We start from the raw sequence: 14,804 nt of genomic DNA, 5'->3' as shown, positions 1-14,804 counted from the left end.
AATTAGTCTTGATTTACAATTCAATTCTTATAAAATTATGTGAATCATGGCCAGTGACTAATTGTAGCGCGCCAAGTAGCTTATTATATTAAAGCAATTGGCACTGCTCCACATTGTTGGCTGCCGCCGATAAAAAGCTTCAATTTAGTTATTAAATTTTTCGTAATGAGATCAAAGACACTACGTATATACATATGTAATCAAAGACATGAAAAGCATTGCCATATCAATTTAAAATTCACAGAATTGTGAGGAGTAAGGATGAAGTGAATTCTAATTCGAAATTCGAATGATAAAATCACATTAGCGCTGAATAATGTACTAGTCATTTCGGTTGTAATTTTAACGCGTCGTTCAATAATGTATTGCTGTGATATCGTTGCTGAATGTGACTAAACGGTTTTATATTGTTGACTTGATTAGCATATTTTTAATTGAGTCAACCGAATGTTATATCAAGCACACATTTTCCGTTTGTGAAGTGAATAGCAGCAAAAACATAAATCGTTTTACATGTTTTCTGTACTAAATGATTATTGTTCTGTTGGGCTGTAAATTTTAGAAACAATTAAAAAGCATATACTCAACAACGGAGATAAATTTTTCGTAACATTTGTTCGACTTTGTTTTTATTAGCCGAGAGGAAATGTCGTTAAAACATTTTGTAGATAATAAAACGCCTAACCGCAACGCAACCTTTTTTTCTCTCACATGATGGATACGTTGACCGATTTAGTTACAAGCGAATCTTTCCATTGTTAATGTTTTGTTACTTTATATGACTGTATGGCAATGAGCAATGAAAAATGATTTCAATTAAAAGTACGGCTAATTATTGATCGTTTACCTTCTTATTCACACTAAGATTCCAATCAGATTTCGACTTAATTTGATTATGGCAAGTAGAGCACTTGGTTTTCGAATGCATTCGACTGATATGGCTCTCACTACCGCTCTGACTAACATCATCGATGAAATCAAAGTCATCGTCCAATATACTCGACTTAGCACTATTGTTATTGTTATTATTACACGCACTGACTAATTGATTAAACTTTGTGTTGCTATTTAAATTGCGTAAACTATCCAGGTTACTTATCAATTCACCACTATCATTAAACACCAATCCGACCCGATGGCTTTGCTTTGTTATAACAGTCGTCTGAATCACCTTTGTGGTGGTAGTTGTAGTAACTTTATATTCACCCGTCGAACCATTGCGACTTCTCTCATTGTTACTTTTTCCATCGTCACCATTTCTATCACATTCCGAGATCTGTTTAACATGATCGATTTCGATAGTTTTGCTAATTGTGGCATTTGGACATTCGTAATGGCGTGAAAATATCTGATTTCGTCGGATTTTCAACGGATCACTTCCGGCTGTATTGTCTTTCGCTATGGTTGACAGTTCGAGACAGCTTTTTTGCATTTCTTTGCCATTGTTTTTGGGTGGTTTTGGTTTGGCTTGACGGCGCAGTGATGAAAACCAACTGGAACTTGGTTTTTGCTCGGGAGTTGAGTTCATTATTTTTTAACTGTTTTTGCACATATTATGTAAACGTTTACGTTTCCAACAAACGATTTTGTGGATTATTCAATTCCTTTAAAATTGGCTAAAGCAAATAAACAAATTTTAATTCGTTGCACCTTGACATTTCATCAGTGGACATAAAAACATTTTTTTCTTGTAAAAAAAAATAATTTTCGTAAATTTTGGCCATATATATAAAAGTAAGATGTTGTTGATGTCGCACACATATTTTCGTAACACAAAAAACAAGTCTTCAGTCCTTGGGATAATCGTGTTCCTATATAGTCTTTGTGTTAGACGATCGGTTCATTAAATCATATTTTTTTCGTTAATTAACAGACACACAACAACAAAAAAAAAACTTGTTTACGACATCTTGTGATAATAAAACGATTCGCTTTTTTCGCATTAGGAAAATACATTAGCATTAACCCAATGAAAAGAAAGTTTGCCGATAATTCATCATCATTTTAATGAGAGATAGATTTCCGATTCTACTTTAATATCCAATAGTCATTTTTCTACATGGACTTAATGCTCTTAATGCTATAAATATAAGCAAATCAATAATGTATTATGATAATCATCAATCGAAAGTTAAACATTCACTCTAAATGATGATAAAACATTGATAGCCAAAAAAAATCGCCAATTCACGATTCACTAAATGAACTGAAATGTTATTATATGCTTTTAGGCAGGATGTCTTTCGAACAGGAATCCCACAAAACTGGGTACTGATTAATATTCGAATCGACACTCATTTGTGTCTCTTGTTACAGTTAACCCAGAACTGGACTGGCTCGAACAGACCCTTAGGGCGTTGTGTGAAGAACATTTTTAAAAGCACTTCATTAAACTTCATTCTTTTCTTACAAAGATCAAAAACCTGAGAAACTGTTGTAAGTGACTGTAAAAAAAAACGGCTAGTCATCTGCTATCGACAACGTCAACATAAATAAGAAACGGGCTCTTGCTAGTGTTCTCTTAAAAGCGGAACGTATGATAAAAATATTGAAGTAATAGATTTTGTATAACAAAACTGGGAAATACTGTGTTGATGAAGTAATAGATTAAGACGACGTGGGAGCTAATTTAATGACTATAATATGAAGATTGGCTTTCCGATTTCGAAAACGTTAACACATTCAATTAGGATTTTTATATTTTTTGCTTGTGGACACTCCGCCGGTAAAACAAATTTTCAGTCGAAAGCTCTGCCGAAACATTAGGTTTGTGTCTTGTGACGTGCTAAAAATGAACTAGAAATTTTGTCGTCCAAATATTAAACGAGATACATGTCAAAAATGTTCATCTTTATGTTCACAATCCCTTAAAAGAAACATTTTTAGAGTGGGAGGCCTGATTCATACGAAATTTTGATTTAAAAGCTGGCCTATTTACATCAAAAACCTGAATTCCAGCATAATTTCCTTGTTTTTTTTACCTCTTATCCCTGCCAGTGTCAGAGAATAAATTGGCTTGGTGTTTTTTTTATTATTAACTGAATATCACAAATTTTCCCCAACTCAAATTTCCTTCGTGTAAGCCATCAGAACAAAAGATAATAAAATGCTTTTTAACACGAGAAATTCCCGGTCATATGATATGATTTATGTAACAGTGAATGTGTTCCTATTTCCTATCGAAACGACGGCACGTAATTGTTACGAAATAATTGTATTTCGGTGTGTTTATACAGATAAATAACGGAGAAAGTGAAAGTAGATTTAGCACTCTTGTAAAAAGGATCAAGTGCTTATAGGCATTGTATTGCGTCCGTAGACTTTCGATTGAGATTTTTCGCACAACACATTTTTTAGCAATAGTTTTTTGTGTGTAGGTGGAAGAATTTTCAAGGAATTTATCGTTGATGTTGCTGAAAATTAATGGTAATTGCTCTAATTTGTTAATCACAGCCCCCACAGCCAACAATCCTCTAAAATGTAAGGAAGGTATCCATTAAGAACGGATCGAAGGGAAATTCTTCATTAGTGGGTGTGGAATGATGAAAACATTTTATCGATTTCAGCGGAGTCTTTTTGCGGTAAGTCAGAGTGATATTACGATTTTATGGTTGGAACGTGATCCCATCTTTATCGCATTTCCTAAAATTTTCATAAAATACTTAGAATCAACCAACACAAAATTGAATATAGGTAAATATTGTTGCCGGTCGCTCTTACGAAACAACCCATCGGGAAAAAGAAAACGCTCAGAAAAAATTCTAATTAGATTTGCATATTGGAATCAAATGCAATTAACATAAACCATTCACCGACTAAAAAACATGGAGAATTATTTTAAACATTAATCGAGGGTTCTCAACATATAATTACACGTCCACGCACACGCTTCGGATTACGTTACGTGCCGGTGTAATTTAAAAATAAAAATTCATTTTCAATGAAAAGGGTTGACGGGGCAGGATATTTGTATTGCCTGTGTTTTTTCAACTTATTTATTTATGATACGTACACACAGTTACACACCGCCGCGCCATTCTGAATATATCTGTCATGTTTAATAGCCATATCAGGAACGCATATTTGTGGAAAGCGGTCTGCAATTAACCCTTTTGTCTTTGTGCTTTATATTGGACTATTTATGGACACACAATATAGCAATATATGCGAATGAGTTTAATGGACGCATCGAAGAGGTAGCTATATGGCCAGTCACGAAGACAAATTCATTAGGTATACACACAAGATGGCTATTTATATTTTAATGAATTTGGTATTGAGTTTCTCTACAAAAGCGAAGTCTTTTTTTAGAACATTAAAGTAATATTGTCACCGATTTATTATTTGATTGAGACATATGAGGCCATTATCATACACCTTTCGTATGATACATTACTTCTATCACCGCCAATTTTGCGGCTGCCGTTTGCTTGATATCAGTGGAAATAATACTAAATCACTCCGTCGATTATCTCTGTCGTCGTTTTTGCATGAAGATATATTCGTTCAGAATTTGTATTCTTTTAAATGAAAATCTCGCTAGAATTGAAACCTGTCAGAGGTTTAGGTGTATAAAGTTGCTAAATGGTAGATTCAAGAACAAATAATTGAAAAATAATACGCAACAGGGTGATCAACGTACAGTCGTACAGTTTCTTTTAAAGTTGCAATGTGGTTCTGTTTTCTGTGGTTGGTAAAATAATATTTTCGGTCAAGGTGTGGTCTATCGGGGTTTTTGTCAAGGGAAGACTTTCCATCGCTTCAAAATGGAAGAAAATAATTCCGCAGAGTAGGATAGCGGAACCACTCCGAACATGAACCAGTTGCCGGATAAAAATAGTTCTTTCATTCAAAAAAAATTATCTTTCAATGTAAGAACGATACTCCAAATACTGGCACATATCCGGAGGCTGTCGCATTCTAAAGAAACGGCAATTATGTCGCTATCGTACGAACAAATGATATTAAACGAATCGCAGAAACATCATGAAAACGACTGGCATTGGATCGGAAAAGAGCCAATATCTAGCAAGCAATATCTATATAAATGGCCTAATCCTTGCATCTTGGGTATAAAGACTACATCCATTAGTGGATATAAAGGATGTAAAAATAATAAGAAGGAGAAGAAGGTGGAGAAGAACCAGAAGAAGGCGGAGAAGAACCAGAAGGAGGAGAAGAACAAGAAGAAGTAGGAGAAGAAGAAGAAAACGAATCTGCAGCAACAAACGGCACACGATCCGAAATTCATTTTCATAGTTTCGAATTAGCCAAACATCATAACAAAGTCCATTACTATAAGGATGTTTAACTGTATCATAAGGGCTAAATTGTGGCTACACAATGAAACCAAAGCAATTGAAAGTTACTGAAAGGCTAACAAAGCGTTCAATTCACAACTTATTCCACAACAATTACGAAATATAGTTCCGAACCTCTATAAATACACAAGAATGTAAAATGGAATAGAACACGCCAGACCCATTACTGTGTCCATTTGTTCAAACGAAATTCAATTAAACGAGAAAACTATTGTAACTATTCCCGGAGAATTCGTAAACATAACTTAAAATCGTCTATACGACTTTTTAAAAAAGAAAACGAAAACAAACAACAACAACAAAGCTAATAATGTGGAATCAAGTAAAATTCACTACAGAAGAGTTTGAGTGGCTTAAGTGTTACTAATTTTAGCACTTTTATTGAGCCTATTCAAATTAACTCTAAAAATACGTCGATTTATACGAGAAAACTTTCACGATAAACCATAATATAATGAAAGGGACTGAAACGGTTCTAATGATTGTTTTACAAACAGAGAACGACATTAACGAAAAATTAAAATTCCGAAAATTAATTTCGTTTCATTAATGTACACATTCATTATACTAAACAAAAGACCTTTATAATTGCAAATGCCTTTACGACCGACTGCAATTGTGTCGTGTTTTTCAGGTGTTCAGAGGTCAATGACTAATTGCAAAAATAGAATTATTGTCCGTATATGAACCGTCCGCTTTTGTGTAATTAAAATCTCTTGAGACCGCATAAAATAATAAAGTCATGCAATTGGCGACAGGCAATTGGATATTGTGTTGTTTTTTTTATGCGGCACCCAGTCAACATTGCGTTATGACGCTAAATGCTGTTCTATCTAAACAAAATTATGGATATAACTATTCTTATGAATGACGTGATCACTTGTTTACATTATATATGTGGTAGACATCAAATGGTCTCGCTGATAACAATGAATTTGCACACATCAATGTTATGTTGGTTCACACAACCACAAAACGAAAATGAATCATAATTGAATATTCTCAGCAGAGTAGTATTCGGATCGTAATCCTGAAAATTTTGTAATTTAAAAATTTTTTCGACGGCAAATTCTTCTCAAAATATTTTGCTGTTATTTACGTGGGGACACCTTTCGTTTGAGTTTTTTTTTCGGAAGAAAAATAAATGATTTATTGCCACACCGATGGTCAAAGCATCACAAAGCACAAATATTTATTTTGGTTGATTTTCTTTATTTTTCTTTTCGCATACACACGACCAATGGTAAGTAATTTATTCAGTCATTTAAATGTCCGTTTCTTATTTGTCTTACACACAATTACATAACGTTCCAACGCACAGCAATCTACACTCTACGCATTGTGTCCGAAAAGAAACTTCCGAAAAACAATATAATCCAAAATAATCCAATAATGTCTTTTAAAACAAACGTTTCAGCGACACGACGATAAATGTTTGTACCGAATTTATTACGTCTACACTACACGGTCTTAAAGGAAAAACTACGAAAATACACGTTCAACAACCTTCTCGTAGACTCGCTCTCAAATGACTGTGAACGTATAAAATTTGAATTCCAAAGGCGAAATATTATTATCGCAAGTGTCTTATACTACACACAATACATCAACACAGTCAGTGTGTGGTGTGTTTTCTGTGTTTATAACACCAAACATACGGTTAGCGTTTTCATGCATATGGGTATATCTATAAGTCGTGCGTAGCAAAATTCAATACGAAAAACTTTTGATATACGAACGTAAAAAAATAGTACTGCGGCATTACATACAAATGAATTGAACAAATTGTACACTATAAGATCGCGAAATAGTTATTTATACAACCGAGTGATAAATGCTTTTTTAGGCACTAGGTGTGAAGATTATCACTCGAGGCCGTAGGCCGAGTGTGACAATACACATCGTGTGCCTAAAAAAGCATTTATCATCGAGTTGTATACAACGTTTTTCGCAATAAATGCAACGGAAAGTCCAACTTTTCGTCACTTGTTGCGAAAAAAAATAATGTTTTATTGTGTTTGTCATGTCGATACAGACACACCAGGGAAAATGAGGGAAATTAATAAATTTTATTGTAACATAAAATTATATGGAACGAATGTATGACTCTCTGTTAAATAATGTTGTCGATCAATAGTAATTTCTTCGTAACACCAACAACAACACCGTTGTTCAAACTATAACTGACGTTAGAAATAAAAAGGAAGCGAAGATAAATTGAAGTTGATGCGTGCGTGTATAAAGAACATGTAGTGTTACATGAAGTTAACCTAATTCCTTTAATGGGTAAATGGGTATGGAAATTTGCCAAAAGTGCTTCGACATACCAGGAAAGAGACTTGCAAATTTTGAATATGTATTCGCGACATATCGATCCAGCTAAGCGAATATACTTGGTCTTTTAACCTTTCGGGAAACGGAAAGTGTGTCGCGAACTTTTATGTTTAGTTTACGATGTCCGTGGGATATAACTTCACCGTAGTGAAACAAATTGTGAAGAAATCCAAAACAGCAATGGGTTATGTAAAGAGCTTTTTAAATGGCTCGGGACTGTTCAATTTCAGGTCGTACAAAATTTATCCACTTGACGTTTCTTGTATGCGTCCGAAAGTCCGCTTAAATCTATAACTCTCATTTGCACATGTCTGCTCCTCAGCAGCTCCTCCTCCTCCCAATGACGTCTGTGGTTCCTCTGGAGCCGCCTCACCAAAAAAATAATTAAAAAGCAATGGGAACGGGAAAGTTATTGGTGCAGCATGTTTCTTGGGTGCCATGGGGTCAAATAACCACTCCATCGGTCCATCGGAATGTAGGTGTAGGCATTCATGAGTACTTTTGTCTTCCTTCGATATTGTATGTACTAACGATAGTAAGTGAAGACCTCTGTGGTCGCTATTTGAACTCACTACACCCTAGATACCCGCTGCACAAATGACTGTCGCGTTCCTATTACTTTTGAATTTTTTTTTGGGTTGGGACCAACGGATGCGTGTTTCGTATTCAGGGCACCGAGGTCCATTTAACGCACAATGACACTATCCGTGCACAGTATCTGTGTTGCCTTGTGTTATCATAAACAATTTCGAAATTAAACGTTCTAGGCTCTGACTCACAGCCAATTATTCTAAGAAATATTTTGGAAACGAAACGATGGTTCTGAAATTTTCCTTTAGGTGGTATCGTGGAAAGATCTCACAGTTTGTTGTTCGTGTGTGGACGTATTCCATTCAGTCTACGTCATTTACGATTTCTTATCTTAAAAACCGTTTGGCATTTCACAATCAATTACTCATAATATTACAGTGTATTGACGTGTTCGGACGCAAAAACTTTCGGAATTCTATCGAATTACCGCCATATATTTGACAAATATTACTTGTTGATAAATGTTCAGCTGTCTTCTGATATATCATTATCGCACGTTATAACCTTTAAGACCTATAACCCATAGCATAACACTTGGTAGCCCAAATTGTTTTTTATTTTTAATTGTCTATGAAAGCCAAAAATTTTCCCATTTGCTTATCATCTTATCAGACTAACTTTTTAAACAATTTTTCATGTATTAGCGAATACAATAATCGCCTTGTTACAAAATTCGTTGTCTTGATAAAACACGATTGATTCATGGTTTGTTTTCAGCGGTTTCGCGTTTTTCGTGCAAAATAAAACAATCCAGACCCATCAGTCGTAATCACATGAAATAAAAGCGTATAATAAACAATTCACTCACCTGTATTTCTAACAATAGTTCATGTTTCTTCTTTCGTATCTCTAATAATCGTTTTTGTTGCTCCGGGGATAAGTCTGAAAAATGTGTAGAACAAAATGAATTAAATCATCGTGCAGTAGCTGACTCACATTTATATATACTAGCGGGTCATCAGCGTGGGAATGGATAAACAAATGTTTTTTTTTGTTTATTGTTGTTCAACCGAATTGTTCGCAAAAAAAATAGCGAAATTACAACATGGGAGAATTAGTATTTTTTCGTTCTAAGTATTTTAGAATTCAGAATTAAATTTAAATTCAAATAAAATTCTTTGTTACCCCAGACAAGGTTGGAATTTCAAATTATTAAATTGTAAAATAGATTATTTCGGCCTCACTCGTGGCTTCATAAATTAGGTAAATTAACGAACAGTCGAGTGAGTTGATATTTAACTGCTGCAATTTCTTATGCACATTGTCACTTTATACCATTTTTCTTTGTATATTCCAAGCAATTGAGGAAAATTTACGATACAACCAAAGAGTATGGACTGAACATTGGGACATACACTTACTACTGTAACTATAACTGTAACTGTTGCTTTTCATTTAAGTATTTCTGCGGTTGAAATATATATTACTGTCATTTAAGGGGAACATCGAGGCTTGTCAGAAAGACATTTTATCCTGTAGGCGAAAACTGAGATAAAAAATAGGGGAATGACGTGTTTGACACATCACAGAAGAATAGTTTTCGCTTACACATCCTAGTTGAATAATTTTGAGGGGAAAACAAAGGGCGTACACAATAAAATAGTATATTCCGTCCTTGTGTGCTTGCATCCCTCGTCTTCGGCTCGAGCTGCACTCGCCACATTTGGCAAAATAAAAAGTAACAAACAGTTGCGTAGTTATTCTTCTCTCTAAGCCCAGGGGAAGTGACTTTAAACGCTCATTGCAATGAAACAATGACTCGCTTCCCGGGGGCTTAGTGAGTAAAGTCCTTTAATTGCAACCACCCACTGAAATGATTCATTACCTGATGACATCGATGAATATTTTTCATTCTTGTGGGGTGGCGTAATAATCTGGATTTTCATTTTTTGACTAAGTGGGATTGTATTGTAGCACCTGTTTTCGGTGCGGATTACAAACTTCCCACTCGTCAAATATTACTAAGCGTTGACATACATGTCGTAATACAAAACTATATTAAAGCTTCTCCGCTTATTGTTGACGTCACTCTGTCGATAGCAGATGATATAGCCATCCTGTAGCATTGAAACGCCTCATTCATTATGCTATACTGTGCTGTGAACTTTGAACAGAGCTAGAACGTAGTAAATTACATTACATCGCTACGTTGCAGAAAGATTTATTGAACGTTCACGAATTTTCAGTAAACGATGTTGGTTTTCTCATGAAAATTTTTCCTTTCCAACTTAAAAAAGTTCCTTCAGATACATATAGCCAAGGTTCAAGATGCACAATAGTTTTGAAAATGTTATCTAAACAGATGTCAACAGAGACACTCCGTCAATAGAGAGGATAATGTCTCAGGAAGGACATATTATGATTATTGGAAATAGATTCTGAATGAACTGAAAGAATCCAAAACAAGATGCATTGCAAGTAATCATTCGGGTTTGAACCGACTCTAACCTGATCAGGTTTGTTGGGTTACTCTAACCTGATCAGGTTTGTTGTGTTTGGCTAACCCAAAACTTTTCGTGAAAAGTTGTGATTTCTGGTGTAAAAATCCGGGTTATCCGAACCCAACCTGATGCATCCTGAAAATTTCAGGTTCAGCTCAGATCCGAAAGTAGAAGTTCGGGTTTAGTTCGGGTTGAACCGAAAATCGAAAATTTCAGGGTCAGCTCAAGTTCGGGTCAGGCCTGAAGTTTTAATCCAAGTTCAGGTTGAAATCCGGTTCAGGTCAACGTAAATTAAAACACCCGAGAAACCCCTACTGGATTAGAGTCTTAATTGGAGGTTGAAAATTTAATTTATTGAAATTTACCAATTTAATGAATTTACAAAACGTTTTAGCAAATATTTTATCGGTAAATTCCCAATATTGTGGCTAGAGTCGAAGTCCAGTCTGGCTTCAACTCAGCTTTCCACTTATTAAACGACGACATCGTTACAGGTATTGTTGCTAGTTTTAAACATTTTATTGAAAGAAAACCGCAAGCTCATTAAATTAAGTGAAAAGAAACAAATCTGTTCTGAATTGAATCATTGAATCACCACATCCTCAACCTAAGTGCATCTCGACTGAAAACGCTATAATTTGCCCTTAATGCCAGAGATCGTCAGCAAGATTTGATTATTATTGATAGAGAACGTGTAATGATATAGTGATAAGACTGCTGTTAAGGTCGTCTGACCATGACGACTTGTGTAGATTGTAGAGATAATTTCAATTAAAAAAAAAACGTTTTGCTAAAACAAATTTGATAACTAGTATTGTTCGATTAAAGTAAAAGCACACGAAATCCATAATACTTATTTATACAGACTGTTTCGCTGTCTATGAGATAATGACATAAATGTAAAGGTAGGGCACTATTGAAAAGCAGTACTCGTACTGTAAAATTCAATGTAGAAGTTAGATATAATTGGAATCGAGGTCACACATAAAATTAAATTTTATTAATAAAATGGTTCGAAAAATCAACTCTTCAGTTCCGTTACAGAACAGTGCCCTTTTTATCGAAAATAAAAAAATTACCAGAACTAATTATAGGAATATTTGTCTGATGAGCATCGACTATACTGATTATGAGAATTTTTAGAATAAAGCAATAACCAATGACTCATACCATTGCTTCTCAACATTTCCCACAAAATCACTCAATAAGGGTCGTACTGGATATTCCATTCGTAATTGATCAAAGGTCGTCAAATGGACAAAAAAATATCAGAATTTTGAAAGAACTCGATGTGCAAAATCAATTTGCATTTATGTGTATATAGATTAGTCATTGAGCAAAACACAATCGATTGTATACAGAGTGAACCCAAATAATAGGAGCGCCTTTCAGAGCAATTAAAAGACTGGTTTTATCGCGACATAAAAAGGGATCTTTGAATAAGAAAATTCACTGAACCACTCGTGAGTACATAAAGAATCAACAGAAATATATTTACAAAACACCCAACAATATCATTGAGAGACTATGCATCACACACAAGCTTTAAGATAAACATGGTTTCTGTTATTATATATAGGTGAATGTAAATTGGTGTCGTAATTAAACACATCAAATCGACGACCACAAATTAAAACATGAAACACGGTAGTTGGTGATTAAATCGAAACTTTTTTTTTTCTTGAATGAAAGGATCACAATCACTGTAATTTAAATGGTTTACATCCAATGTCCATAAATAAATATATGTTCGCAGCACACAATAGTAAATTCGATTCGATTAATGACGTCGTCGTCGATTTATATAGTAAATGTATAAACAAAAAATGAGTGAAACTGGGTTGGCTCTTTTGTTTCACCGAAATTTCACTCACCAGGCAGCGAAAATGCGTCGTTATTTGATGTTATCGTTGAAATAGTTGCAAACGAACTATTCTCCGTCATGCTAAACATTCTTTCAATTGAGTTTTTATGAAAAATTACAACTTTTTTAGAATTGAAGAGGATCACAACAATATCATTGCCAAGTAGACATTTTTAACTACCTATATCGATGTACAAATGTCAGTGGTCGCGACGCAGAGAGAGAGAGACGAGAGAGAGGAGTCTGGATCCGCTTTTATTTTTGTCGATGTAGAAAGAAAACAGTGGTAAATATTTGAATTTTTTATTGATCTGGTTGTATTGATGGTGTTTACTAAGGAGAATTTTTAGAGTGCGTTGGTTTAATAAATTAAGAATGGGAAATACCTTCACTAAAGTTACAACACAGACTAATCTGGTTCATTCTTTCGGATGTATTTATTGTTGGCTTATAGGTTTTCTCTGATTGCAGACCTCTAGTGTCGGTAACTGCAGAATCAACAATATGCTGTGATGAGAGCGTAAAGATTATACAATTTTAATATTTAAATGTAAGCGGCATAGTCCCGTATAGAGGAAATATTATTCGTTTCAAATTCAATTGCAAATATGACTATTCCTCGGTATGGTAGAATTCACTTCTTCTAGCATGAACATAGAAAATATTTGTAGGCTGATGTAAAATCACAGTTGAACAGTGCTGTGTAGGCTCACTGTGTAGGATTCTGAACGAGGCAACATTTTTTTAAAATTTCCTCTTTCCTTGATCAGGCTAAGCGCAAAATTTTATTGAACAACTTCTTGTCAAGTACAACTTACAATGGCGGTTGAAAAAGAAATGTTGACAATTTCAATGAAAGTAGATAAGTAGGTATGGCCAGTCCATCAATGAAAGTAAATTGATAGGTATGGCCAAACGTTCAAATTTGTTCTAGCCGGAGCACATACGGATTTGCATGGCGCCACCTCAAACGAACTCATTTCTAGTGGAAATTTCCACTAGAAATGAGTTCGTTTGAGGTGGCGCCATGCAAATCCGTATGTGCTCCGACTTGTATGGACTGGCCATACCTACTTATCTACTTTCATTGCAGTCCATACAAGTCGGAGCACATACGGATTTGCATGGCACCACCTCAAACGAACTCATTTCTAGTGGAAATTTCCACTAGAAATGAGTTCGTTTGAGGTGGCGCCATGCAAATCCGTATGTGATCCGGCTAGAACAAATTTGAACGTTTGGCCATACCTATCAATTTACTTTCATTGGACAATTTAGACATGTTTTGTTAAACACACTCATTGTAGGTGGCACGAAAAGAAAACTTGAAGAAAAAATTATTTTTATGTTGACATTTCACACAATCTGTAACCACTTGTCGATGTGGCTCTGAGGCTGATAAATTTGGCTACCACGGTCTTTGTTGTAAATCGAGCGCGGGTCGAAGAGCTAGACATGAAATGTTTAACGATTTGATAAAGCGATCCCTCATTACTGGTGGTGTTCCGGCTACTCGCGAACCAGTTGGATGCAACCGATCTGATGGCAAACAACCGAACGGGCTAACTTTGATACCTTGGCATAAAGGTAAGCCTTTAGTCTGAGATTTTACGTGCGCAGACACTTTGGCCAAATCTTATGTAAAAGCAACTAGCAAAAAAGCTGGTGAAGCAGCTAGGATGAAAGAAAATTATAAGAAAACATTATATGAACCGTTAAATGAATATTTCCATTTCGTTCCGATTGCCGTCGAAACTTTGGGAAGCTGATCAGAAGAAGGTCGAAATTTAGTAAATAAAATTGGTAAAATTTTAATCGACACTACTGAAGAGAAGAAATCCAGAAGCTACCTGATCCAAAGACTTGGAATCTCAATACAAAGAGGGAATGCTGCATCGATTTTGGGCACAGTCCCATACACCTCTGGGTTGGAGGAGATTAATTTTATATAAATACACAAACGGAATATGATTAATTGTCATATAATGTAATTTTAAAATAATCGCAAAATATAGGAATTATCAAAAAAAATCTGTAATGAGTGTGTTTAACAAAACCTACCCAAATAAATTGAGATTGGCTCGTTCGGTTCGTGTTTTTTATGTAGGTGGAAGCACGGGGTTTCGGGGGGTTTTGAAATTAATTTTCGCTATGTTGCTCACATTACAATGTCAAATATGTCTAAGGTCGTTCAATTTGTGCTAGGTGAAGTCCTTTTTCACTAAGTATCCAGCGTAACCTTCGTAAATAAAA

The 14,804-nt window shown here is 35.0% G+C and overlaps 1 protein-coding gene across 6 annotated transcripts in view; it reads right to left on the bottom strand.

Moving 5' to 3' along the window:
* LOC119070830 (cytohesin-1) overlaps positions 1-12,756 on the bottom strand; it is a 29,586-nt gene extending 16,830 nt beyond the window's left edge. The window contains exons 1-2 of one of the 6 annotated variants that reach the window (XM_037175337.1): positions 12,562-12,756; positions 9,055-9,128 (exon numbers count right to left, since the gene is read on the bottom strand). In XM_037175337.1, coding sequence (XP_037031232.1) covers positions 9,055-9,128; positions 12,562-12,640 — 153 coding nt within the window. In that variant the 5' untranslated portion in view covers positions 12,641-12,756. Of the gene's footprint in view, positions 1-847; positions 1,617-6,420; positions 6,861-9,054; positions 9,129-12,561 lie in introns of those variants that run through there. The other 5 variants (XM_037175332.1, XM_037175333.1, XM_037175334.1 and 2 more) reach the window with 5 other exon arrangements.
* Between the last annotated feature and the right edge of the window lie 2,048 nt (positions 12,757-14,804).

Source organism: Bradysia coprophila (genome assembly GCF_014529535.1).
Source record: "Bradysia coprophila strain Holo2 chromosome IV unlocalized genomic scaffold, BU_Bcop_v1 contig_106, whole genome shotgun sequence".
Lineage (NCBI taxonomy): Eukaryota > Metazoa > Arthropoda > Insecta > Diptera > Sciaridae > Bradysia > Bradysia coprophila.
The sequence above is the reverse complement of the archived record's forward strand: the minus strand, read 5'-3'. Positions and strand labels throughout refer to the sequence as shown.